The sequence below is a fragment of the Orycteropus afer genome, unplaced genomic scaffold, assembly GCF_000298275.1.
Source record: "Orycteropus afer afer isolate SDZICR_OR568_19922 unplaced genomic scaffold, OryAfe1.0 scaffold00182, whole genome shotgun sequence".
Classification (NCBI taxonomy): Eukaryota; Metazoa; Chordata; class Mammalia; order Tubulidentata; family Orycteropodidae; genus Orycteropus; species Orycteropus afer.
Window position 1 is genome coordinate 1,578,803 of NW_006921769.1, and position 24,769 is coordinate 1,603,571.

The 24,769-nt window shown below is 37.6% G+C and overlaps 1 protein-coding gene across 1 annotated transcript in view; it reads left to right on the top strand.

The window, feature by feature from the left end:
* The first annotated feature begins 4,452 nt into the window (after positions 1-4,452).
* The window catches only part of L3MBTL3 (L3MBTL histone methyl-lysine binding protein 3), a 101,783-nt gene continuing 81,466 nt past the window's right edge, over positions 4,453-24,769 (top strand). The window contains exons 1-8 of the mRNA XM_007947360.1: positions 4,453-4,554; positions 11,484-11,595; positions 11,980-12,054; positions 13,504-13,663; positions 14,770-14,902; positions 16,895-16,979; positions 19,055-19,146; positions 21,491-21,595. Of these exons, the coding sequence (XP_007945551.1) occupies positions 4,453-4,554; positions 11,484-11,595; positions 11,980-12,054; positions 13,504-13,663; positions 14,770-14,902; positions 16,895-16,979; positions 19,055-19,146; positions 21,491-21,595 (864 nt within the window). The remainder of the gene's footprint in view (positions 4,555-11,483; positions 11,596-11,979; positions 12,055-13,503; positions 13,664-14,769; positions 14,903-16,894; positions 16,980-19,054; positions 19,147-21,490; positions 21,596-24,769) is intronic.

The window sequence follows — 24,769 nt, forward strand, 5'->3', positions numbered from 1 at the left end:
AAAACAGTGAAACTTTTCTTTTTGAAGTATCACTCAGGTTTTATCCAGTTAATCCACCAGAGGGAAAATATTCTATCACTCTATGTCCATCAGGAAAACGTTGCCACTCTTATATCACTTAATAAGAAAATCAGTTTTGTTGCTAATCTTTATCTGTTTAGTGAAGCAGAAACAGGAAGAAGTTGTCACTCCTATATCATTTAATAGGAAAATCAGTTTTGTTGCTAATCTTTACCTATTTAGTGAGATGGAAGCGTGCAGAACTTGAGTACAAATCTTAATTCATTTAATATTTTCATTACTTCTTCATTCTTCAGGACTTCACATCCTAGTTACTGTTTTGAGGATTTTAAGTCTTAAACTAATGGCATCTGATTTATCTTCAGATTCAGACTATATACATTTTAAAATGATGAGAAATAGATTTTGTAATGCCTAATACTTGGTGTTTTCTTGATTAAAAAGGGAAAAAAAAGGAAGTGTTTAATAAACTTCAACAGCAGATAGCTATAATTCACAGATACAGGTTATTTTCTATTGAGTATTTTTAAATGAATATTTATCAATATATGTATGGAAACTGTAGTTAAAAGAAACCTTTTTATTATGGAATATTTCAAGTATATACCAAGCTAGAGTATGGTATAAGAACCACCATGGACTTAGCACAGTCTTAACCATTACCAGCTTGTTACCAATCTTACTTCTGCACTTTACCCCGTTGAATTATTTTATAGCAAATGCCTTACATTATATCATTTCATCTGTAAATTTCAATATGTATCTCTAAGATATGAGGATAATTTCTCTCTTTAATCATCTTCCTATAAAAAGCCAACAGTATTTCTCTAATTTCATCAAATACTAGTTAGTATTAATTCTTCCCCTACTGTCTAATAATATTCTTTATTTTAGAAGTTTAAATCAGAGTCCATACAAGATTTATGAATTGTGTTATTGTCTCTTAAGTCTTTTTTTAATCTAAATTTCAAATTTTCTCTCCCATCTTTATTTTTTTAAATTGCTTGCATTTTTTTTTTTTTTTTGGTGAAAAACATTTATCTGTACAGCATGATTTTAAAATGTTTTTTAACTTAAAATAACAATAGTTAACCTATTACTTGTTAGTATACATAAGCATAATTTTTTATGAAGGAAAACCATAGTTTACAAAACAACAATAAAAAAGAGAGAAGTGACTTTGTTTTAGATTTTTGCATATTTCCTTTATGTCTGGCTTAATATAGTGCAGCTGAATTTTCTTAACTGCTTCTATATTCAGTCTTGCAATATGTTTTGATTGAAGTATGAAGAAAATCTGGCTTCATGCAGATAATAGGGTTTGAAAAGGGAAAGCAGTGGTGAACATTCTTTTTTGATACTACACTAAAAGTTGAAAACTAGTAGTTTCTTCAGTATTTCAGTGTGCAATTTGAAACCCTTTCAGTGAGCTTTTCATACTCTGTTACATTAAAATCCATTGGTCTGTCTTACCATAACCTAATTTCATAACACCACATATTGATCAGTTGGAAAATACAGCTTCACTGCAGTATAAAGATCTTCCAAATGTGGCCATATTTCATTATATAGTGTATAAGAAATCATGTTCATTAATGTCATCACCCATCTACTTAGAAAAGTCTTTAGGTATTGGGAAGCTGTCATGCTCATGGTAGTGCATACACATTTTCCAAACTTGTGATTTTCCCTTGAAATTTCAAATTTTGTCATTGGCAACAAATGTGGTCAGTGTTTTCTTTGAAGTAATAGTCTTACTTCATTTGTTTTGTTTGCCAAATATCCAAATCTGAATACCAAAAAACCAAACGCACTGCTGTCCAGTAGGATCCCACTCATAGCAACCCCTCCTTGGGTTTCTGAGGCAGTATCACTACGGAAATAGATTGCCCAACCTTCCTTCTGAGAAGTGGCTGGTGGGTTTGAACCCCCAGCCTTCTGGTTAGCACTATTCAATAAATGACGTTCACTGAAAGAAAGCCGTGTACTCAGCTCTCATCTTAAACAGTTCACAAGTGCTGTTCCTTGCAGCAACCTGTAGTACTTTGGTGCACACAAGTGCTGTCTGTGTACTTCCCATTTGCCACAGAATAATGGACACGTGCGTATTCATGAAGTGAGATTGCGTGACATTTCATTTTTTACTGTGCATGACAATATGGTGTCTACTATTACAGTTTGGTGCTGCTACTCCAGCAGTCTGTCCACTGTTGTGCCATCAGTGCAAATGTCAACACAGTGGAGAGGACAAGTAATGCATGAGCATTTTTATGAAAATGGTTTTGACTCCTTGGACCTTCTGTAATGATCTTGGGAGAAATGCTGCTTTAGAGTTTGTGATAGTCTGGATTTTGCTCCTTTTATCTTTACAGTGTGGTCTGATATATTCCTTTGTCTCTGGTATTTCTTGTAAATAGGCTTGATCAGATTAGGCTTGATTTTTTTCTTTCTGGCAGTATTACTTCATAAATGGTATTCTACTTATGGTTATGTTCTTAGAGCCATTGATGACCCTTGTCTAGAGTTATTAATTTACTGAGGGTTGCAAATGGTAACATTCTAGTTCTTTAGGTATTTGTTGGAATTTTTCTAAAGAGAAATTTCTTCTTATCAACTATATTTGATTACCCTGAGATATAATTTATATGGGAAAGGCATGATAAATCCTTGATTCTTTTCTTTTTCCCAAATAATGAGTTGGTTTCCTTGAATCCTCAAATGACTCTGTTGATTTGTTTTGAGTGTTGTCATGAACTCATGGATTAAAACTTAGTTGATGTATTTTAGTTCACTCCAACTGTGATCCTTACTTTGGCCAACAGGACCCTATTCAGGTTGACTCCTGAGTTCTTTTGACTTGACCTCTGTTGTTTTTGAAAGCTTCCTTGCTTTCTAGTTTGACAAGATGTCCCATGCTCATCTTGCACATTTCCTGCCCCTGACCAGAAATCAGCTCTTTCTCTCTGGAAACTTGGTTCTTTCAGTGAGAAATGGTATTTAGAGACCACATTCTGGGCATTAAGCTTCTTGTTGTTATTGATTGGTGGTGATTTGTAGATTTCTGAAGAAATACGCATTTTTCAAAAAGATAAATTTTATTATGAAGTGATAGAGATACTTCCATTCAAATTTAGGGCCCATAGATCTTGTATCATTTGTTGATGACCGCATACTTGCTTATTTGTTTTATCCCATACTACACAGACACAGGAACCCTGGTGGTGCAGTGGTTAAGTGCTCAGCTTCTAACTGAAAAGTCAGATTGTTCAAACCTACCCAGTGACTCCATGGGAGAAGAGACCTAGTGATCTTTTCCCATAGACTGTTGCTGTTGTTGCTAGATGCCTTCAAGGTGATTTTCGACTCATAGTGACCCTTGTGACAGAGTAGAACTGCCCCAGAGGGTTTTCTAGGTTATAATATTTACAGGAGCAGGTCACCAGGTCTTTTCTCCTGTGGAGCCACTGGATGAGTTCAAACCTCTAACCTTTTGGTTAGCAGCAGAGCACTTAACCACTATGCTACCAGGGCTCCTTCTAGTAGTGATGACAGCCTAGGAAACCCCACGGGGCAGTTCTACTCTGTTATACAGGACTGCTGGGATCACAGTCGACCCAACAGCAAACAACAGCAGCAAGACAGAATCAGTGCATTAATACTACTACCAATGATATGGTTACAGAAAACAGCAAAAGACTTTGTTTTTTTTTTTTTTTTAAATGAGAATTAAAAGCATTATCAATTTAGCTAGCCAAATTGATCATTTTAATGCTGTTGTTCACAGTACTTTTTTGAGATCATCTTCCCCTGGAACACAGATTGGGAGATATTTCAGCTGACCTGAATAAACTGATTTTCTGACTCAGTCACTTCATGCATTCCTGTACTGATAGAACAGACATTTAATTGATAAATTTGGGTATGGATCACAGCCTAAAGTTGACTGAATTTTCTTTTTATTTTATACACAAATGACCTCTTTTTTGTTTTACTGTAAACATTTTATATTACTTCTGTACCTTATCCATACCACATCTTTTTTTAGCATCTTAAAACAAGAGAGCAAGGCATTCTATCTGTATGGCATCATGATATTTTTTTGTTTTAAATGAATATTCTATGAAACATTGATTTCCTTTCCTTTTTAAGTATAGCATAATTTTACCATGGCACACTTTTCAACTTAGAAATTATATGAAGATTTTTTTCTCTTGTATAACTTATCATGAATTCCACTGGAAAAAATAGTCATATTTTTGAAGCATTCATTTTTTGATCTATGGATATATAGGGTATTTTTAAGAAAATTAACACAATTAAGGGAAACTTAAGTAATGATCATTTAAATAAAAACTAATTTGCCTTTGGAATATTAGCGATATGTTTTGGGTTTTTTCCCCCACTTCCAGGTTTAAAAAAAAAAAAAAAACCATGACTGAATCTGCCTCTAGTACAAGTGGTCAAGAGTTTGATGTATTCAGTGTTATGGACTGGAAAGATGGAGTAGGCACGTTACCAGGAAGTGATTTAAAGGTAAGCTATCTTTATTATAGGTCATTATTTGTGTGTATGCATCTGTACATGTGTTTAATTTAAAATAGATATAAAAAGATATGAAGCAAGAATGAAAAGCATTGTGCATAGTGTTGTGGGTTTTATATGATGTTTAGACCTCTAAGATAAACTCTTAAGGTGATTTGAAATGCTGATAGATTAGCAGAAGCTTTGTCACTTTGGAATAGGAGATTGAGGAATATTTCTGCAGTATGTGCTCAGTTTGGAAATTGATTTATAGCCTTAGGAAGGATTGTCCGGGTTTTGACTACGTCATGGTGACCAGTAAATACAAATGGCAGACGTAGAAGACCTAGCTTCTTATGTTTTATATTAACGGGCTTTGTAACTTTAAGTGAATAATAACACATCCTGTGTCCTAGTTTTCTCATTTGCAAACTGGATAATGTTACAGTATTAAATAAACATGACTATCCACCTCCCTTAAATTATTTCTACTGTAAATGGGAATTTTTGTATAATCAATTGTTCAGAAGCAATGCCCTCTTTGGAATCAGACTGCATTTATAAAGAGGACTCTCTTCGAAGAGCAGTGGCCTCAGTCTGCTGCTTTGTATGTGCTTGTCCTGCCTGTTTTCCCCAGCACCCCTGAACCCCCATCTGCTGCCCCACAAAACATGATTAAAGCACCCATCAGGGAAGATTATGCCGCCACAACCTCATTTCTAGTTTGTTTTTGCTGTGATTCTGTCTTTGGGACCTTGAACCTGTCTGTGGCCCTTTAGACTTTGTGTTTGCACTTGGTCATTCAGATGTTTGAACTTCTGATCCCGCTAACCAACTATGACTCTCTAATGCGTGTTGTTCTGAGATGCCTTGAATAGAAATTCCTGCCCTAATATTGACTTCTTGGATTTCAGTCTCTTTTAGTAACTGCTTGACATGTACCTTAGCTAAGCCTGACGTAGGGAATCCTGAATGATGAGAATCCTGATGGCCTGTCATTGGAAAAATACTTAAAATTTTAGTTGGGCTAGGTTTAACTACATGCAGTTGCCAACATATCTACCTTAGTTAGCTTAACAAAAATATTGTAGTGAGGCTTAGTGAAGTATGGAGAGGAGATTGGTTTTTGTCTTAGATCAGAGTGACCTTGAACAAGTCAGTTCATCTTTTTGGACCAAGTTCCTCTTTTTTGTTAAATGAAGAAATAAATTAATACTTAGGGTTTTACCTGTGCTAACATTCTTCGAGTGTCCATCTGGATTAGGTATGATGGAGATAGAATGCTGGAGCTCATAGATTTTTCAGAAGAGAAAGTGTCTCAAACTCTGATAATACCAGCCACATAATAGCTTTATCAGGTTTCTCAAATTTTCTAAGGTTAGGAATTCTTATCTGTAAACTAAGAATATTAGAATCTATATAATGAGATGGAAATGTCATTTCAGGTTTTTCTATATATTGTTTAAATGCCTTTTCTTATTGCTCACTCTCGTTTTTCTTTCACATTTTTATCCCTTCTCTTCTCAGTGCCAGGTGGATGGTAAAATTTGTCAGTCTAGTTCAGTCAGCTTTAGACAGAGGAATGAACTCTCTATCCCTGAGGAATTTGGATTGCCTTAAAGTTTTCTAAGGAAGGGATTTTAGGAATTTATTACTCTTATTAAGGTAATCAGGTAATTAAGCCATTTAGTGGGTGTTATATTCTGAGCTATTTGGTATTACTTTTAAACTCACCTAATTACCTGAGTAATTGCCATATATCCACTTCACTTTGTATGTTGTAGACAGTTTAACACACCATCTTTTTGAATTTTATTTTTAAATTATTTTCCACTTTATAACCCTTTTTCATCTGAGGAGATTCAGAGACTAGCCAGTTAATTATACTACATAGAATTTTTAATTCACTTGCTCCTTTTATTAACATATGAGTTGCTAAAGAGATCTAATTGAGAGATTGATCTTTCTCAAAATTAAGATACTAGAACTTTGAATAAATTATGACGTTTACTCTCGCATGATGCTTTCCCTATTTTACACTATTGAGGCTTCTGTTTTTGGTAGGTGTCAATATGTGGATTTCCTAACAAATGATTTGTTATCCTAAGACAAACAGCTGAAGAAATCAGCTAATACATAGAAGTCCATTTCTCATCATGGGAACAGGATTTTTATATGCTTCAGTTAGTGTTGCTGTTGTCAGAGTTGTCTCTTTAAGGTTCTCAGGCAGGCCAGCCAGTGAAGTTAACCTTACCCAGAATGCTTTTAACTTGTGCTGTATCTTTCATGGTGAAGTTCACTCTCCTTAGTCTACCATGAGAGTTTTTTGGAACCTGGCCCGTACGTTGCTCTATTGCTGCATCTCATTTCGCCCCTCAGTGCCGCCCTGTGTTCTAGCCACCCTAAACTGCTAGTTGAAGACTTTGCACCCCTAACCCTTTTTACTGTGTCTTGTTGCTAGAATCCCCTTCATCTTCTGCACACAAGGCTGACCATCTCATATGAAATATGAAATGGGGCTGAGACATCTCCATCTTTTGGCAAGTTAATGGAAAGAGTACAGGACTTACTTTATGATTAGGGCTTTACCCTGCATCATTTCACTTAATTCTTTCTTTAAAAAACATCCTTTTGAGGTTGTTTCTATCACTGTCTCCATTTTACAGATGGGGAAACAAAGCCAAGGATGGTTGAGTCATTTGTTCAGGGTCACAGAGATAGTTACTAGTAGAACTGAATCTCAAAACCAGACTTTTCTGATCTTAAAAACGGATTTTCTTACCACGGTTGTCTAAAGTGAGAAAAACTTTTCATATCAAAAGAGATTCAAGGAAAATGTTACAGGAATTTAGAGGAGGCAAAAATGTATTCCAGCTGTCAAGGTTTTGAAAACCAGATGTTATGTGAACTTCAGTTGCCTGAAAAATAAGAAGTTTGCGTGTAGACCTTTTGTGGGCTAGGACCAAGGAGGGAGAAAGAAGTGCTTCCTTCCCTAAGAGCTTAAGGAAGAGCAGCAAGTCTCCACAGGCGTTCTTGAAAATATTATGATCATTAACAAGACATTGTTGCTTAAACTAGCTTTGGAACTTTACCACTGCCTGAATTGTTTCCTTCAAATGCAAATTAGCATGTGCAGATTAAAGTTTCAGGCCAGCCTTAAGGACTGGCAGTGACCTAAGTGATTGGCAGTGGAAAGGTACATGGGAGGGTTCCGCATCCCTGTTCTCTACCTGAAATTCTAGTGGTGTCTGAGACTTACCCCTAGAGACTATTCCTTTGTATTATAAAGATTTAGTCTTCAGTAGCCCCTTCATGAAAATGTGGAGTCCAGTTAAGCACTCACATTCTAGCCAGAAGGTCAATGGTTTGAATCTACCTAGAGGGGAGCTCTGGTAGCATAGTGGCTAAGGCACTTGACTGCTAACCAGAAGGCTGGCGGTTCAAACCCACCAGCCACTCCTCGGAAGGAAGGTTGGGCAATCCTACTTCCGTAGTGATACTGCCTCGGAAACCCAAGGAGGGGTCGCTATGAGTCGGGGCCAACTCGACGGCAAATAACAACAACAACAACAGAGGTACCTGGGAAGACAGGCCTGGTGATCTGCTTCTGAGAGGTCACAGCCTTGAAAACCCTATGGAGCAGTTCTGCTCTGAACGCATGAGAGTATGAGATCAGTGACGGCTTCTCTTAGAAGAGCAGCTACCACTTACTAAAGAGAAGACTCCAGGAGACATGCCGAAAATCTAACTAAAATTCCCCTTATTCCTACTACGTAGTTAAACCTTGCTTGAGTCATGTTAAAAACGGTTTAGTTACCAGACATATTTGTCCTTAAAACAGATTACTAGAACTAAAATTTCAACTTTAAAAATAAAATAATAATCTAGCAGTGTCTTACAATGATTTATTATTAGGGTTTCCAAGGCTGTAATCTTTACAGAAGCAGACTGGCACATCTCTCACTGAGCAGCTGGTAGGTTCAAACCACCAACCTTTCAGTTAGCAGCTGAGTGTTTAATGACTGTGCTACTGGATGTCCTTTAAAAACGTTTACTTTCATGAAATAGGGAAAAATTCCTCTACAAGCAAAGATTAAAGATTGAATTGAATCAATTAAAGGTAGTTTAAGGCAAGCCAAACAAACCTTTGCTACCTCTCATATATTTCAGGCATGTTGGTCAACTGACTATAATATTTTAATTGACCTAATAAATCCACATACTGAAAAAATAACAATGTCAATTGATGTGGTAGATTCACTTAATAAATCCTTTTTGTGAAGTTTATATTGGTATTCTCGGTTGTAGAACTGAGTCACTTGATAAATTTTTAGAGTGCTTTGACATTCTAATTAAAAGAACAGATAATTTAAAAAGAAACAGAAAGGTGATTATACTGAGTTTCCTTGCTTCCAAAGCTGTTCATAAGAGTATTAACACATTCAGAACCCTGAGTGTTTTGTTGAGAAAAAATGCATTGCTCTTTCTGGAATTCTTTTTGTGGAACTTAAATAGTGTTGCAGAGAACTTACCATGCTATTTGGTCTAATATCTTCAACAAAAATAGTAATATTTTGGAAGACACAAGAAATCCCAATTGATAAGCCAGAAAAAAAAAAAAAAATTGATCCCTGTATCTTTACCCATCTGGTAGGATCCTTTGAAAATGCCTCTTGTGGGTTTTCATTTTTGAGATAAAGTAACTTTGATCAGGGCATGTGTACTTTACTAGTGTTTTCAGGATGTGTTTGAGGATATGTAAAACCTGTGACCCTATCCCCAGAAAAATATGTGTGTGCAAATATTTTGCATATAATTTCAGGGAATTCATCAGTCCCTGAAGCCTATTCAGGATTCCTGGCCTAGAGAAGTTAACTGTGTCCTTAAGTCACATTGTGTCTTTACTTCATACTTAGACTGCAGGTCTTATTATTGGCAATTAATATTAAGAAAAGAGAAAGGTGACTGGGATTAAATATTGTCTTTTAGGAATAGCCTTTTAGTTTTGAAAGTTTTCGAGCCTAAAGCTTCCAGATGTTATTGGTCTGAATTTTTACGTAAAGATTCCACTCAATGGTGTTGTGTTTGTCGGGGTTTAAAATGCAGGGTGGTTTGCTGTTCAGCAGCAATTTGGACACTTAAGCCACAGGAGACTTTTCGTTTAATGTAAATGTCTGGTGCTGCTTCTCACGTTTTGCATTTGTAAAAGAAAGATAAATTAACATCAAATACACACAATAAAAGTAAAATTACTTACCTGAAATGAATTACTAATTCTGTGCTTATTGTTTTTCTTAATTTCATTTTATTTGGAATTAATTTTCTCTAATATCTTTAATGAAAAATTATCAATATAGCTTGTTTTTACTATTCTTGCCCAGTAGATGGTACTGCCAGCCTTATTTTGAAACACTGTATTTTCAGACTTGATCATTAAATATTTTTTTTCTTTCGTTAAGCTTTCTTTTTTTCTAAGAAGAGAAGTTATTTTAGCCTAATTCCTTCCAATTAACTTTACCACCTTGTAGACTAACCTTTCTCGCTGTTACTAGTCATAGTACACACATGTTGCCTGGTAACTTGCAACTGGAAATGATGTGGTTGGGAAAAACATTTTTCCCTTTCTTTAAGTATTTCGACCCATTCATTTTAGAAAGTGAGTGCTTTTTAATTGTGGACTATGTGCAGAAAATTGTTTAAGATACTGGTTTCATTTGTGGAAAAAGTAATTATTGTTACTTTTACTTAATTTTTTTTTTTACTTGTAGTCTATGTGTAGGTTAGTAAAATAAATAATTCTGTTGGCAAGTAGATCATACTGATTATTTAGATTGGGAAATGGAGGGCTTTATTTAAATAATCTCTATTTCCATGCTCATGGTATATCTTTGTGAAAGATGTAAACACTTGAAGTTTTTTTCATTTTGAGTGTCTAGCTCTTTGTCAGCTGTTAAAATCAGTGGATCCCTAATGTCATTTTGTTTTTATGGAAAAACAAAGAATACAGAAAACTGTTTGAGGACTAGGTTTTTGCATACAGTGGCTAAGCCTTCAACATATACACATGATAGAACAAGGTTATTGCAGAAACATACTTTGGCAGGGAGTATTCAACATGTAGGACTGAAATAGCCACAAGATCAAAATGCGCTTACTTTTTTGGTGATAAAATTTGTCTGTAGTTAATAGATTTCTTTAAATCTCCCAGATATTTATCCAGTTTAGGTGACCTAGAGTTGAATATAATGGAACATTCTAAAAAGCAGGGAGAGAGACCGTGTGTGTGATGCTAGGGGGTGACATGGCTCATTCTTTGGCCTTCCAAGCCCACATCCTAGTATAAGGATATGAACCTACAGGCTGTTGTTGTTGTCAGGTGTCATTGAGTCAATTTCGACTTTTAGTGACAAAGTAGACTGCTCCTTTGGGTTTTCTATGGGGTCAGATCACAGATCTTTCTTCTGTGGAACTACTGCTGAGTGGGTTCGACCCTTCAACCTTTCTGTTATTTCTCAGATATTCTTTTTTTTTTTTTTTTCAGAATTAGATAATGACAGACAAGTTGTTTCCTGGAAAAATAGCGTTTCTCCTTTTACTAACCTTGATTATTAATTAAGCAAGAATATGAAATTTTAAAAAAGATTGTGTGCAAACAAATGAAGTGTGTTTGAAATTACAGACCGTGTTAAGTGGGCTGACAGTTCTACAGGCCACACAGAGTTGTCTTATCCTTACGTACTTTGTTTTGTTGCTGCTTTCCTGAATTTCCAAATGAGTAAAATATAAAGGTCTTCATACTGGTGGAAGGCATACCTAGATAGAGTTGTTGAAATTAACTTTTAAACATAATTTGGCTTTATGACTATCAGTGTCAGCCATTAAATGATTACTGTTCTGAACTCTTTTGTAAGTTTTGCTTCTTTCTACTTTGTTGACACTAGTTTCGAGTAAATGAGTTTGGAGCCCTGGAAGTGATTACAGATGAGAGTGAGATGGAAAATGTTAAAAAAGCAACTGCCACCACCACTTGGATGGTGCCAACTGCTCAAGAAGGTAAGAAAGGGCCATCTGTGTTTTAGTGCCATCATCTTTTTAATTTTTTTGTAAGTTTTAAAGTAAGAGTATCTAAAGTTTTTATAATAGGATGGAATGTTGAAAATCCTGGGTGAATTTCATGTCACATGTTCTTATGTAAAGTTCTATAATAATACTGACATGGAGCCAGCTTTTATCTTTTAAAGTAGCTATTAACTATCTTCTTTCCTAATGCCAGATCTGTAATAGCACAAGGTTAATTGAAAATGATCGAGTAAATCCATGTTGTAATAGTCTACCCAGGTGATTTAGCCTTTAAAAGTCTGCCACTTTTTTTCTCATCTACTCCGATGGTTGTAACTAACACCTATATGCTGATGAATCCTAAATCTGTATCTCCAGCCCCGACCTCTCCCCCGAGTTCCAGGCCCGTATTTCCACCTGCCTACTGGACATCTCCACCTGGATGTCCCACAGGTACCTCAAACTCCACATGTCTGAAATGCAGTTCATTTTCTATTTCTCTTTCCCCTCCCCTCAAACCTGCTTGTTCTTCTGTATCCCATATTTCCAGTTGATTGTAGCACCATCCACCCAGAGTACAAGCAAGAAATGTAGGAATTCATCCTGAATTTGTTCTTCCCCACCCCCATATTCTGTTACTTAATCCTCCTAGTCTTTGTTGCTTAAGTCTCTCTCAGATCTGGTCTCTTTCTGCCTATTATCACTGCCACTGTCTTAATGTAGACCCTTATCAACTTTCACATGAAGTATTACAGAAGTCTCTTAATTAATCACTGCTTCTGATTTCACCCCTTTTCAGTTTATCCTGCACACTGAAGTCACAGGGACTTAATGTTGATTGCTTATCTGATGCTTCAGCGATTTCGTACTGCCTCTCTAGCAAAACATACGAAGCTCTGGGTGACTTACGCCCTTCTCCTTTCTGTGTCTCCTCACTCTCTGTTCTGTTCTTTGTACACCATGTTCTGGCACTGCCAGCAGTGCTGAATTACACGTAATTCTCTCAACACATCATGTGGTTTCATGCTTCTTTGCCTTTGCTCATAATGTTTCTTCTGGCCCAAATGCCATTTCTCTCTTTGTTCAGTTGGTCAATTCCTATTTGGCCTTCAAATCCCTGTGGAGGCTTTATGTTAGAAAATCCTTCCCTGACCTCACTCCAGGCTGAATGAATCACTTCTTCCTCTGTACTACCTCTGGAACTGCTCATGCTTCTATTATTGCATGTATCACATTCTGTGATAAATATTGGTTTTCCTATCTGTCTTCTCTTCTGGACTGTGAGCTCTCTTGAGCAAAGTCTGTACTGTCATGATCAGTGTCTAGAGTAAATTGGTGCCTAATGAATGTTTGCTGAATGAATGATTAGCCTAATGATTCAGACAAAAGGAAATGTGAGTTCCTAAATGATTTGGATAATTATGATTCAAGAGATCTGTTACTAGGCATTAAAAGTAAATTAGAGAGGTATTGACTTAGCCAATTAAATAAAACAAAATTGCTCATCAAGAAGGTTATAAAAATGAAGCAACATAGATGACCCTTTTTAAATTTTGTCAAAAATAAACCCTTTAAGAAGAATTTTACGGTTTGAGCTTCTGAATTTAGTGATTAATGTAATTTTTCCCACTTTACCTTGAACTCCATAGAAAAATATTTAGACAAGCTTTCATTTATCTTTTCTGCAGAATCTATGTTTTTTGGCTTGTAAATGATTCAAGTGAATCCTTCTAAGCCTATCCCCTGCTCTTTGAAGTGCTATAGTCTAGCCATTCATTCATTCAACATACATTCTTTTATTGTATTGCTAACAAAATTACTAGAAGAAAAAAATTTCAACGTATTTTGGAAAGTCTTGTGCCATGGTTTTAATTTGGTGTTGGTCTTCTTTTCATATTCTAGTCTTTTCAGAGAAGACTGGGATGCCTTTCAGGTTGAAGGATCCAGTGAAAGTAGAAGGGCTTCAGTTCTGTGAGAACTGTTGTCAGTATGGCAACGTAGATGAGTGTCTTTCTGGAGGAAACTATTGCAGCCAGAATTGTGCTCGGCATCTCAAGGACAAGTAGGTTTTTGCCCCATTCCTTTTATAAAAAGGGTTTTAGAAGTTTTGTGTCTCCGATGCCTGTCACCCATTTGTTCCTTATTTTAGAGACATTCCCTTTATGTGCACGTGGATCCTGTACCTTTTACTGGACTTAAGTGACTTCTGTCATATCTCCTATTTCGTCTGACTTGTACTGCTCATGTTCTGCCTACATTACCACCTTTGCCTCTGTTTTCAGCCTTTGTTTATGTTAATTTAATGGCTTCCTGGCTAAGAGTATTTAGATTTTTCTGGGCTGCACGTTTTGACGGTACTGACCTTTATGGAGGTGCAGTTTGTTATATTCTGGGTATTTTAGGTAATTCAGCTAAAACTCTGTATTTGGAACAAAGCTTCACTGATGGGGAACCATCTGAATGAAAATGACCAGGGTGGATAGTGTAGTGAGTCTCATTATTGCTCCTTTCAGTGCAGATTGGGGATTATGAGACAGGTACATCAGCTTGACAGGCAGTGGCGTGACTGACAGTGCCATTTGGAGAATATCTGACAGAATTTAGTTCATCACCAAGGAGGAGTATTTCTTGCATAAAAGCGTATACTACAAATAACTGACTTGACATTTACGTTTTAGTGGTGTTTCCCATGTATTTTAATCAGCACAAGCTTGGGAACTCTCTTGCTTTTATTGACCAACAGATGATTTACAAAACTACTTTTGGGCTCCTTCAGTTGGACTTGTCATTCTTAGTAATTGCTAGATCCGTGCTTTCACATTGCCCTGAAGACTCACATATCTCCAAATAATCAATTTATGGCAGATGGGAAAGAAAAATAATTTGAAGCTTGTTAGAACCTGTTTCACATATATTACTGGTCCTCTTTTGAGAGTAATATAACATAGTCTCCACTTTCTCCTTTGGCAGCTGTCATACATAATGATATTGTTAAATATTACTTATGTATGATGTTCTAATGCCTATACATTTCTCCTTGTGGTTAAATATTTTTCCTTTGGAGGTTTTTTTTTTTTTTTTTTTTTTAATGTGTGCATTGATAATCAACATGTAGTTTTCTGATAGATATTGCTTCCTGTCACTATTTTGGGTTCATAAACACAACAGAGATCAGAAAGAAGAAAGGGACATAGGAGAAGACAATGAAGAAGAAGATCCTAAGTGTAGTCGGAAGAAAAAGCCAAAATTATCTTTGAAGGCTGACCCCAAGGAGGATGGCGAAGAGAGAGATGATGAAATGGTTAGTATCTCTTAGGTAACTACCAGTGAACACCAGGATTCTTGTTAAGTGGATAGTATCGTGGTCACGGCACTGGAAATGGATGCACTGGATCTGGATCCAGTGACTTGAGTTCAAGTTAGTTCTAGCCCTGTCTGTGTTATCCTTAGCACATCATGTAGCTTCTCTGTGATTCACTATCCACTTCTACGAAATGGAAGTAATAGTATCCCTTGGACTGAGAAAGGCAACAGGCAAATCTTTCATTTTGCACATGAATCTTAATTTCCTCTCGACCGCAAAATACTAATTCCTTCTTGATAAATTGTAGACAGAGCTCGTAAAACACTGGAAAGGGGTAGGAAATGGTGGGTAAATATCAGATATCAGGAGAAATAATTAAACGTGCAAATTAAAACAAGTATCTTACACCCAGGATATAAGCTAATGAAAAGAGAATTTTGAGGTGGTGAGGTATTTTTCCCTTTGTAGATCAGTGCTGAGTAACTCTTATTTGTTAGTTACTATTCTAGGAGCTGGGGATACAGGGGTAAGTAAGCCAGAAAGCAAGGGCAATGTCTCCTTCTGGTATATTGCATTCTTGTAAGGGAGCACTGGTAGCGCTGTGGTTAAGGCATAGGGCTGCTACACAAACGTCAACTGTAGGCACTCAGCTGCTCTGCGGGAGAAAGATGAAGTGGTCTGCTTCCATAAAGATTTATAGCCTTGGAAACCCTAGGGGGTCACTATGAGTCAGAAACACTCAGTGGCATTGAGTTTAGTTTGGATTGTATTCTTGTTGAGAGGACACAGAAGAAAAAACAAATAAAATAAAAAAAATCAGCTAGTGCTAAGTGCTATGCTGACAATTAAAGTGTTAGGATTGGCCTTAGAACTAAACTGGGTTGTAAAGGAAGGCTTCCCAAAGAAGGTGACATGAGCAATATGATCTGAATAATAAGAGCCAGCCGTTTAAAGTAGAGTGAGGAGCCCTCTAACCTAGGAATCATTAAAGTTTTTTATAAGACCATGTATTAGCATGCTCTGTTCAAGAAATTTAAGAGAGAAAATATTGTTGAGCATTGAGGTTAGAGGAATAATGGAGTAAGATGAGGTTCTGTAAGCCTTTAGAGTAAGGGATTTTCATTTTATTCTGTGATTGGAAGCCACTGGCAAGTTGAAGGCGAGGGAGTACTTTGAGGTTTTCAAACGATCACTGTAACTCTGGTATGTGGAAGCAAGAGTAAAATCAGAGAAAGCAGTTTGGGGTTTGTTGCAGTGGCCTAGGTAAGTGGTGAAGGTAGTGTGGGCTAGGAGATAGAAGTGAATGGATTTGGAATATACGTTGGAGGTAGAGTTACCAAGACTGGCACAATACAGGAAGTGTGAGAGAGGGAGAAGAATCAGGGATAATGCTTAGATATTGGCTTGAACAATTGACTGGATGAAGATACAGTTTATTAAGTGATAGGAGAGAGTCCTTCCGGCCATACTGAGTTTGAGATGCTTATTAGACATCTAAGTGAAGGTACCAACTAAGTTGGATTCACGAGTGTAGAGTTCAGATAACAGGTCAGAGTTGGAGATGGTGATCGGGGTCTTTGATGTAAAGATGATCTTTTAAACCTAGGGAGAATGGTGAATGGCTAGATAGAGAAGAGAAGGGGGCCAGGGATAAAGGAGACACCAGCAAAAGATATGGAGAAAGAGTGGTGAGTGAGGTGTGAGGAAAACCAGAGCAGAGCAGTCGTGGAACTAAGAGGAAGGAAAAGAGGAGGGAGAAGTATCTGTGCTAGTCCAGAGTGCGATTCTTGGAAACAGTTTCACTTTGATGACCTCAGGCCAAAACCAACACAGTTCTCAAATGACCTATATATTTTACTTTCCTTAAAAGTTATGAAGTGAAATTGAAGGCAAGTACAAAAAAAAAAAAAAAAAAAACCAGCTTTCTAACTTTTTATTGGTACCAATTTCAAGAATGTTTAAAGTCATAATTTTCCTTTCTTGTTGTAGGAGAACAAACAAGATGGGAGAATCCTGAGAGGTTCACAAAGAGCCCGAAGGAAAAGACGGGGTGATCCGGCTGTATTAAAGCAGGGTGAGTTGATGAAAGGGAAGTTTACTTGTAACTTTATGAAACGGAAAATAATTCACACAGGTGGAAGGTTTAGACTAACTGTAATGCAGACAATGGCCATTAAAGTATTTACTTTGGGATTAAATTAAATTTGGTCAATAAAGTTAGGATTTTGAAGAAGTAGATAAGGAGATAAAAAGAAATGAGAACTTTCAAGTCACTTTATGACAAGTGTGAGATCATCTTTTTTTAATTTCCATCGAGTAGACTTCTACTTCCTCACTTTTACTTATGTTCCACTTCCCAAAACTTAATATTTTTAATGTTTCCTGTCAAACAGGAACTTCCTGATGTTATACATTTTTTTTTCCTTTCATTGGTCCTCAGGCAACCCGTGGTTCTCATGCGGTTCTTGGACCCTTTCCTGTTCCCTCATACTTTACTGGATGAACTCACTGCCTTGTTCAGCAGTGGCCTTAGTTCATTTCCCTAGAGGCCCCAATGTTGTCCTTTCAGTTGCATCTCCTTGACTTGCTGCATCTGCAGGCCAGTCCTTCATGTTAGCTCACCACACCCTGCTCAGTCCCACTCTCACTCTGCACAGGCCGTCCTGTGTCTGCAAATCAGTGTCATGAATCTACGATTCCCCTTCACTCCTTGTATGAATCCTCGCTTGTTCACCCGCACATTAGTTTCCTAGAGCTGCCGTAATAAAGTACCACAAACTGGGTGGCTTTTACCAATGAAATTTATTGGCCCACAGTTCTGAACGTTAGCATTCCAAAATCAGAGTACTGGCCTTGTAAATTCCTTCTGAGGATAGATGCTTCTCTCCTAACTCCGAGTGATGACCCGTGAGCCGCAGCATTCCTTGACTGTAGATCACTTCAGATCTTTACCTCCATCTTACATGGCTGTCTTCCTTCTGTGTGCATCTTCATGTGTCTTCTCTTCTTTCATAAGGACACCACTCGGATTGGATTGGATTAGGACCCTCCCTACCCAGTATGACTCATGTTAACTGATAACATTTCCAGAGACCCTATTTCCAAAGTTATGTTCATAGATATGAGTTAGAACTTTAGCGTATCCTTTGAGGGGGCCACAGTTCAATCCATTAACAATCTGTTAATTGCTCAAAAAGAGTTGGAAATACTTCTGCCTCAGGCATGCAGCCTCACTTACGTCTTTTGGCAGATGACCTTCTATTTAATTCTCTGACATTAAAGGCAATAAATTCCTTACTTATCCTTTACTTTCTCTCAGAATGTATATTTCTTTATGCTTTGTGCCAGATGAAATTCTAGGACCCTGGTCCTTCTGGGACATTGTTCCTTCAGTCCTCCTTTTCTAATTTCTTAGGTTTTCAGATTTATTTTCTTTTTGTAAATTCTGTCTTTGTCTGCTAAATCTCATTGCAAAAATACCTTTTCCCAACATAGTTACCCTTCAAGCAATTGCATTCTTTCTTTCGTTCTCACCATTGTAAAATTAATCCAATAAAGTTGATTTTAACTACCTTCTTGGAAGGAAGATGGGGCAATCTACTTCCCTAGTGATAACCACCTCAGAAACCCAGGGGGGTGGGGTCCACTGTGAGTCGAAAGCGATTCCACAGCAGTGAGTGAGCTATGTCTTTATCACTAATGTATTCTTTTGCACCTCACTCTAGGACTCTAGCTGCATTGATTTGTTTTCCCCTCTTTAAGATTAACAGTCATTTCCTACAACTCAGTGCACTAGCCTTTTCTCAGGCCTTGTCCTCTTGCTCTTTTAGGAAAACAATTTGTGAGCGTCCTGCATATAGAAGCTTTCACTTCCTTAAAACTTCCATGTTACTTCTCTGTTGTGGTTTTCTGCTATGTCTTTTCCTTTCATGTGGAGTTCTTTTGCTTCTTTCTTCTCCCCTCATAACTGTGGATTACTTCTCAGCTCTCCTTTTTTAGGAAGCAGAGCCAGGAAAAGAGAGAGCAGTACTAGGCATGGAAGTAAGAGAAGAGCCAGGAAGAGCAGTAGTCAGGGAAGTGAAAGCTGACTAAGTAGACCTTTGATTTCTTAGATTTGGAAATATCATCTTAGTTTCTCTTTCCTTTCAGGTTTGCCTGCTAAAGGAAAGAAAGCCTGGTGCTGGGCATCCTACCTGGAGGAGGAAAAAGCTGTTGCCGTGCCAACAAAGCTGTTCAAAGAGGTATGGGCCCTTCTAGAAAGCACTATTTTGTGAGGGCAAAGGAGCTAGAATACTGATCTGAAATTAGTACTGTCATTTCCATTGTCTATTTAGGAAATGTTGCTTGGAATAATTTCTCAGACATACTGTTTTTTCATGGTGTATTTATGTGGAGAGGTCCCTGGGTGGCACAGATGGTTTGCCTTCAACAACTAACCTAAAAATTGGTGGTTTGAACTCACCCAGCAGTGCTCTGGAAGAAAGGCCTGGCCATCTGCTTACATAAAGAGTAGAGCCAACAAAAACCTACCTTGTAACACATAGGGTCCCCGTGAGTCGGAATCTAGTTGAAAGCAGTAGGTTTGGTTCTTCTGGTTTTATTTAGGTGGGGGGGCACTTCTAAGGGTAGTTAGCCTTAACCTATGCACATCTCTGCCCTAGTGCCACACACATGGGCGTACACTGATACATGCACCCTCTTTTTCTCAACATTTACTAGGATTTCCCTCATTAATTTTAACACGCATACTTCTACTATTGGAAAACTGGTGTAAAATCCTGTCAATAATATGGCTTTGAAAGGATGAAAATCAGTTATTAAGGCTTACGTTATTTTACAACAAAACAACTAAAGTTGGGTTGTTAACATTTTATTAATTATAAGTGATTTAAAAATCAGGTAAAAGTATAGCCATCGAATACAGTTCCAAAGGAGCACCTTCCCCTGGATTAAAATAGAGGTTGGCAGACTTTTTCTGTGAAAGTCCAAATAGTAAATATTCTAGACTTTGAGGGGCATCTGGTCTCTGTTGCCAGAGTGTAATTCTGCTGTACTGGCACAAAAGCGTCCATAGACGGTACTTAGCGGGCTGTGCAGGGCTGGGTTTCTGTAAAACTTGTTTGCAAAAGCAGGCAGTGGGCCTGCTTTGATCCCCGATTTAAATGATTAAAGTACATTTAATTATGGTATGTAATAAGTCTGTCATGTTGTTGCTGTTAGTTGCCTTTGAGTTGATTCAGTGTATGGAGACCCAGGTGTTGCAGAGGAAATCAGCTCCATAGGGTTTTCTTGGTTATAATCTTAACAAGAGCAGATTGGCAGGCCTTTGACTCCATGCATTTGAACCTTTAGGTGAGCAGTTGAGTGCACACCATTTGTGCCATCCATTTGAGACCTAAATCTTTCCCAGATGCCCATGTATATGTGTGTGTGTGTATGTGTATACGTATGTGTGTATATGTGTGTGTGTATATGGGTAGTAAGGAGTTTTTAAAAATGATAAATAAGAAATGGTAGGATGATTACATCTACATTAAGAATATTTCACTTAAATACAATATTGATTACATATGAATTTGTTCTATATAATTATTTTCTGTAACTTTTGTCCTTTATGGAATAGAATTTTTAACTTTAAAAAAAAAAAAAAAACATGTTTAGAGCTCATTAGTTGAATTAGTACTAAATTCATGTGATTGAAAATGTAAAGTTACTAGAAGAATATGAAGTGTGTCCCTAGGCATCACACTAGCCTCTCCGGACCAGCCACTGGTTCTAATTTCTTACACATCCTTCCTGGGAAATTGTACATACATGTAAGCAATAGATGTGCATAGCTCCTCCCCATCTCTTAAACTAAATTATGATATATGTTACCTACTGTTTTGACTTTGCTTTTTTATTGAACTTGATAACTTAGAGTTTATTCCATTTCCCTTCATTATTGCCTTTATTACTTTTTTAAGCTAGTGCATAGCATTCTCTTTCAGCCTGTTTCATAATAGTTTAAGCTTTTCTCTACTGACATACATAGTTGTTTTCAAATTTTTCACTACATAATGTGTTAGTGAATAATCTTATCACCTGTCACTTTGCACATGTGAGTATCTCAGTTGCATAATTTCCTAGAATTAGAATTGATGTATCAAAAAGAATTTTCATTTTTAAATTGCCAGAGGTTGCACCAGTTTACACCCTTCTAGTGATCCATGTGTGTGTCTTTTTCCCTACAGCCTTGCTAACACATGTGATCCCACTTTTTGTCTTTGTGTGTTATCCATCTTTTTGATCTTTACCAATCTCGTAGGTGAAGTATATCTTAGTTTAATTATGTTTTGTATGACTCTTACAGGTGAGATTGAGCATCTTTTGAAATATGTAAAAGCCATTTAAATTTTCTTCTCTGTGACTTGTTCATAACTTTTGTCCAGTTCCCTGTTGGATCATTCATTATTCCTTTTCTTGTAAATTTTTAGAAATTATTGATGTATTTGGTTAAATAGTCTTCGAGAATGATAATTAAAGACATTTTTAACTTAGGCCCACAAGGTAACATACTAAAACTGCTGTTACTGTATTTTTTAGTATCAGTCCTTTCCATATAACAAAAATGGGTTCAAGGTCGGCATGAAACTAGAAGGTGTGGACCCCGAGCATCAGTCTGTATACTGTGTTCTCACAGTGGCTGAGGTAAGTTTTGTCTTGTCTTTATTTTTTAAATTAAAAGGCATTAGGAGTTGTAATAATGAGAAAAGCTATGATTTGTTGAGTGCGAAAAGCTATAATTTGTTGAGTGCTTGCTTCATGCAAGATTTTATATACCTTGTCTCATTTAATCTTCATGAGAATCCTGTGTTTTTAACCTTTGTTTTATATATAAGGGAACTGAGGCTTTAAGAAATGAAGTGATGTGCACAGACCTGTGCAACTTGAAAGGTAGAACCAGAATTTGAACATAGGTCCATCTGACTCCATAGATAGAGCCAAACTGTGTGAGTTCCTTAACAGAAGACTTTAAACAAATACTTGGGCCTTTTTGTATGGAATTGGCTTTGTGAAATTTTTTAGGAAAAAATATCCAAGTCAGTCCAATATATTAATAAAGAGCACATTTTCCCCTGTGCTAGCCTCCTAAGCCAGAGAGATAGTCTTTTCTTTCCTCTTATTTTTATTCTTATTCATTCCTGTCTCCCTCGTTCCCTTCCTCCTTCCTTTATTCCTGAGAAAAGACTGGAGAATGTTGGAATTCTGAAGCAGCCATTGGAGAGTAGAGTAGTAGAAGGTTCAGAGAGAATAAATAATTGATAAAAAGAGGATGGAAGAAAATGGGATCCTGATGTATGAGGAGGCAGACACAAGCCTTAGCCAGAGGGAGGAGTCTTTTCTTCCATTGTAACAGGAGGGACGAGGAAAAGGATGGGTGCAAGAACGTTTGTCATTTACAAGGCAGACATTTGAGGGAGCTTCTTTGACATAGAAGATAAATATTGGCTGAGAGGGAAGATGTAGATAATAGGTTTAGAAACTGAAGGAGAGAGGAGAGGATTTGAAAAGGCTGAGAACAGGAGAAGAATGTTGTCTTAATTATCTAGTTCCAACAATTAACAGATAACCACAAGTAGGGGGCTTTAATAAACAGAAATTTATTTTCTCATAGTTTTTTTTTGTTGTTGTTATTTGCCGTCGAGTCGGCCCCGACTCATAGCGACCCCTCCTTGGGTTTCTGAGGCAGTATCACTACGGAAGTAGGATTGCCCAACCTTCTCATAGTTTGTTGTTGTTGTTGTTATTTGCCGTCGAGTCGGCCCCGACTCATAGTGACCCCTCCTTGGGTTTCCGAGGCAGTATCACTACGGAAGTAGGATTGCCCAACCTTCCTTCCGAGGAGTGGCTGGTGGGTTTGAACCGCCAGCCTTCTGGTTAGCAGTCAAGTGCCTTAGGCACTAGAAATCCAAATTCTGGGTACTACCTTTAATGGACTCGATGGCACATAACAACAACAACAACAACCACCTTTAACGGAAGGCTTTCTCTCTCTGCTGGCCCTGTTGGAAGGTCCTTGTCTCTTCTGAGTGTCTGCTCCTGGGTGATCTTTATGTGGCTTGGCAGCTTTCTTTCCTCATATCTGCTTCCTTAAACAGCTCCTTTTACATTTCATAAGAGATTGACTCAAGACATACCCTGCACTAATCCTGTCTCTGTAATATAACACAGACAACTCATTCCCAAATGGGAAACCATAGGCAAAGAGGTTAGGATTTACATTACATGTTTTTGGGAGAGACAGAGAAATCCATAACATCCCAGGCTGTGTTGTAATTGTTGTTAGGTGCCATTGAGTCAGCTTCGACTCATAGCTACCCTGCGTGCAACAGAATGAAACACCTGCACCATCCTTACAGTGCTTGCTATGCTTGAACCCATCGTTGCAGCCACTGTGTTGAGGGTCTTCCCTTTTTCACTGAACATCTACTTTATCAAACGTGACATCCTTCTCCAGGGACTAGTCCCTTTTGATAACATGACCAAAGTAGGTAAGATGAGGCCTGACTGTTCTCACTTCTAAGGAGTGTTCGAGGTGTCCTGCCTCCAGGACGGATTTGTTTGTTCTTCTAGCAGACATTGATACATTGAATATTCTTTGCCAACGCCATAGTTCACATGTATCAGTTTTTCTGTGATCTTCCTTATTCATTATCTACCTCTTATTGTTGTTATGTGCCTTCGAGTAGGACCCGACTCATAGCAAACCCTCCTTGGGTTTCCGAGCCAGTATGACTATGGAAGTAGATTGCCCCTTATTCCTTCCGAGGAGTGGCTGGTGGGTTTGAACCGCCAGCCTTCTGGTTAGCAGTCAAGTGCCTTAGGCACTACGTTACATGCTTTCAACCTTTGCCCATTTCTCAATTCCAAAATCACTTCCACAGTTTAGTTACCTTTTAGAGCAGTACCCAACTCTTCTGGTACCAAATATCTTAGGCTGGGTTCTCTAGAGTGCAAAACCAGTGAAGTGAATATATAATAAATATATGTATATACATACATATACATATGTACATACGTATACGTGTACATATTCATATGTATACATACATGTATATATGTAACAAAAGCCCATTGCCATCGACTCAATTCCGACCCTGTAGAACAGAGTAGAACTGCAGCATAAGGTCTCCAGGGCTGTAAATCTTTACAGAAGCAGATTGTCCCATCTTTCTTCCACAAAGCAGCTAGTGTGTTCAAACCACTGTCCTTTTGGTTCGCACCTGAGAGCTTTAACCACTGCACAACCAGAGCTATATATAGAGACAGAGACACAGAGAAAGTTAAGAAAATGACTCATGCATTTGTGGAGGCTGGCAAATCCCAAAGCTCGACATCAGGCTGTAGGCTTCTGACTCAAGTGGTTGCAGGGGCTGACAATCTTAAAATGGACAGATCTGGCAGCAGGCTGCTGGCTCACATTCCAGCAGCTGGAGGTCAGAAGATGACAAGTTGGATGGAGGATTGAGAAGAGGGCAAGCTTTGCCAGAGCACCAGAGCATCCATATATATTGGATGCATGCCACACCCCAAAATAAACTCCCTTTTTAACTCAGTAGCTGCTCATATCAGATCACAAAATGGAGGATGATTATATAATATCTGCCGAACCACTGAGAATCATGACCTAGCCAAGTTGACTAGTCAACTGTCATAGTCTACTCCTTGTCAGCGTAGTACCTATACACATCTCCTTAAACCATATATAATTTTTAAATAAAGACAATTATAAAATCATACCTAACATCTACAACTAACATGCATACAACCAAAAATGCACTAGCCCCGTTTATATCTTATGTTTTATAATAAGTAATAGAA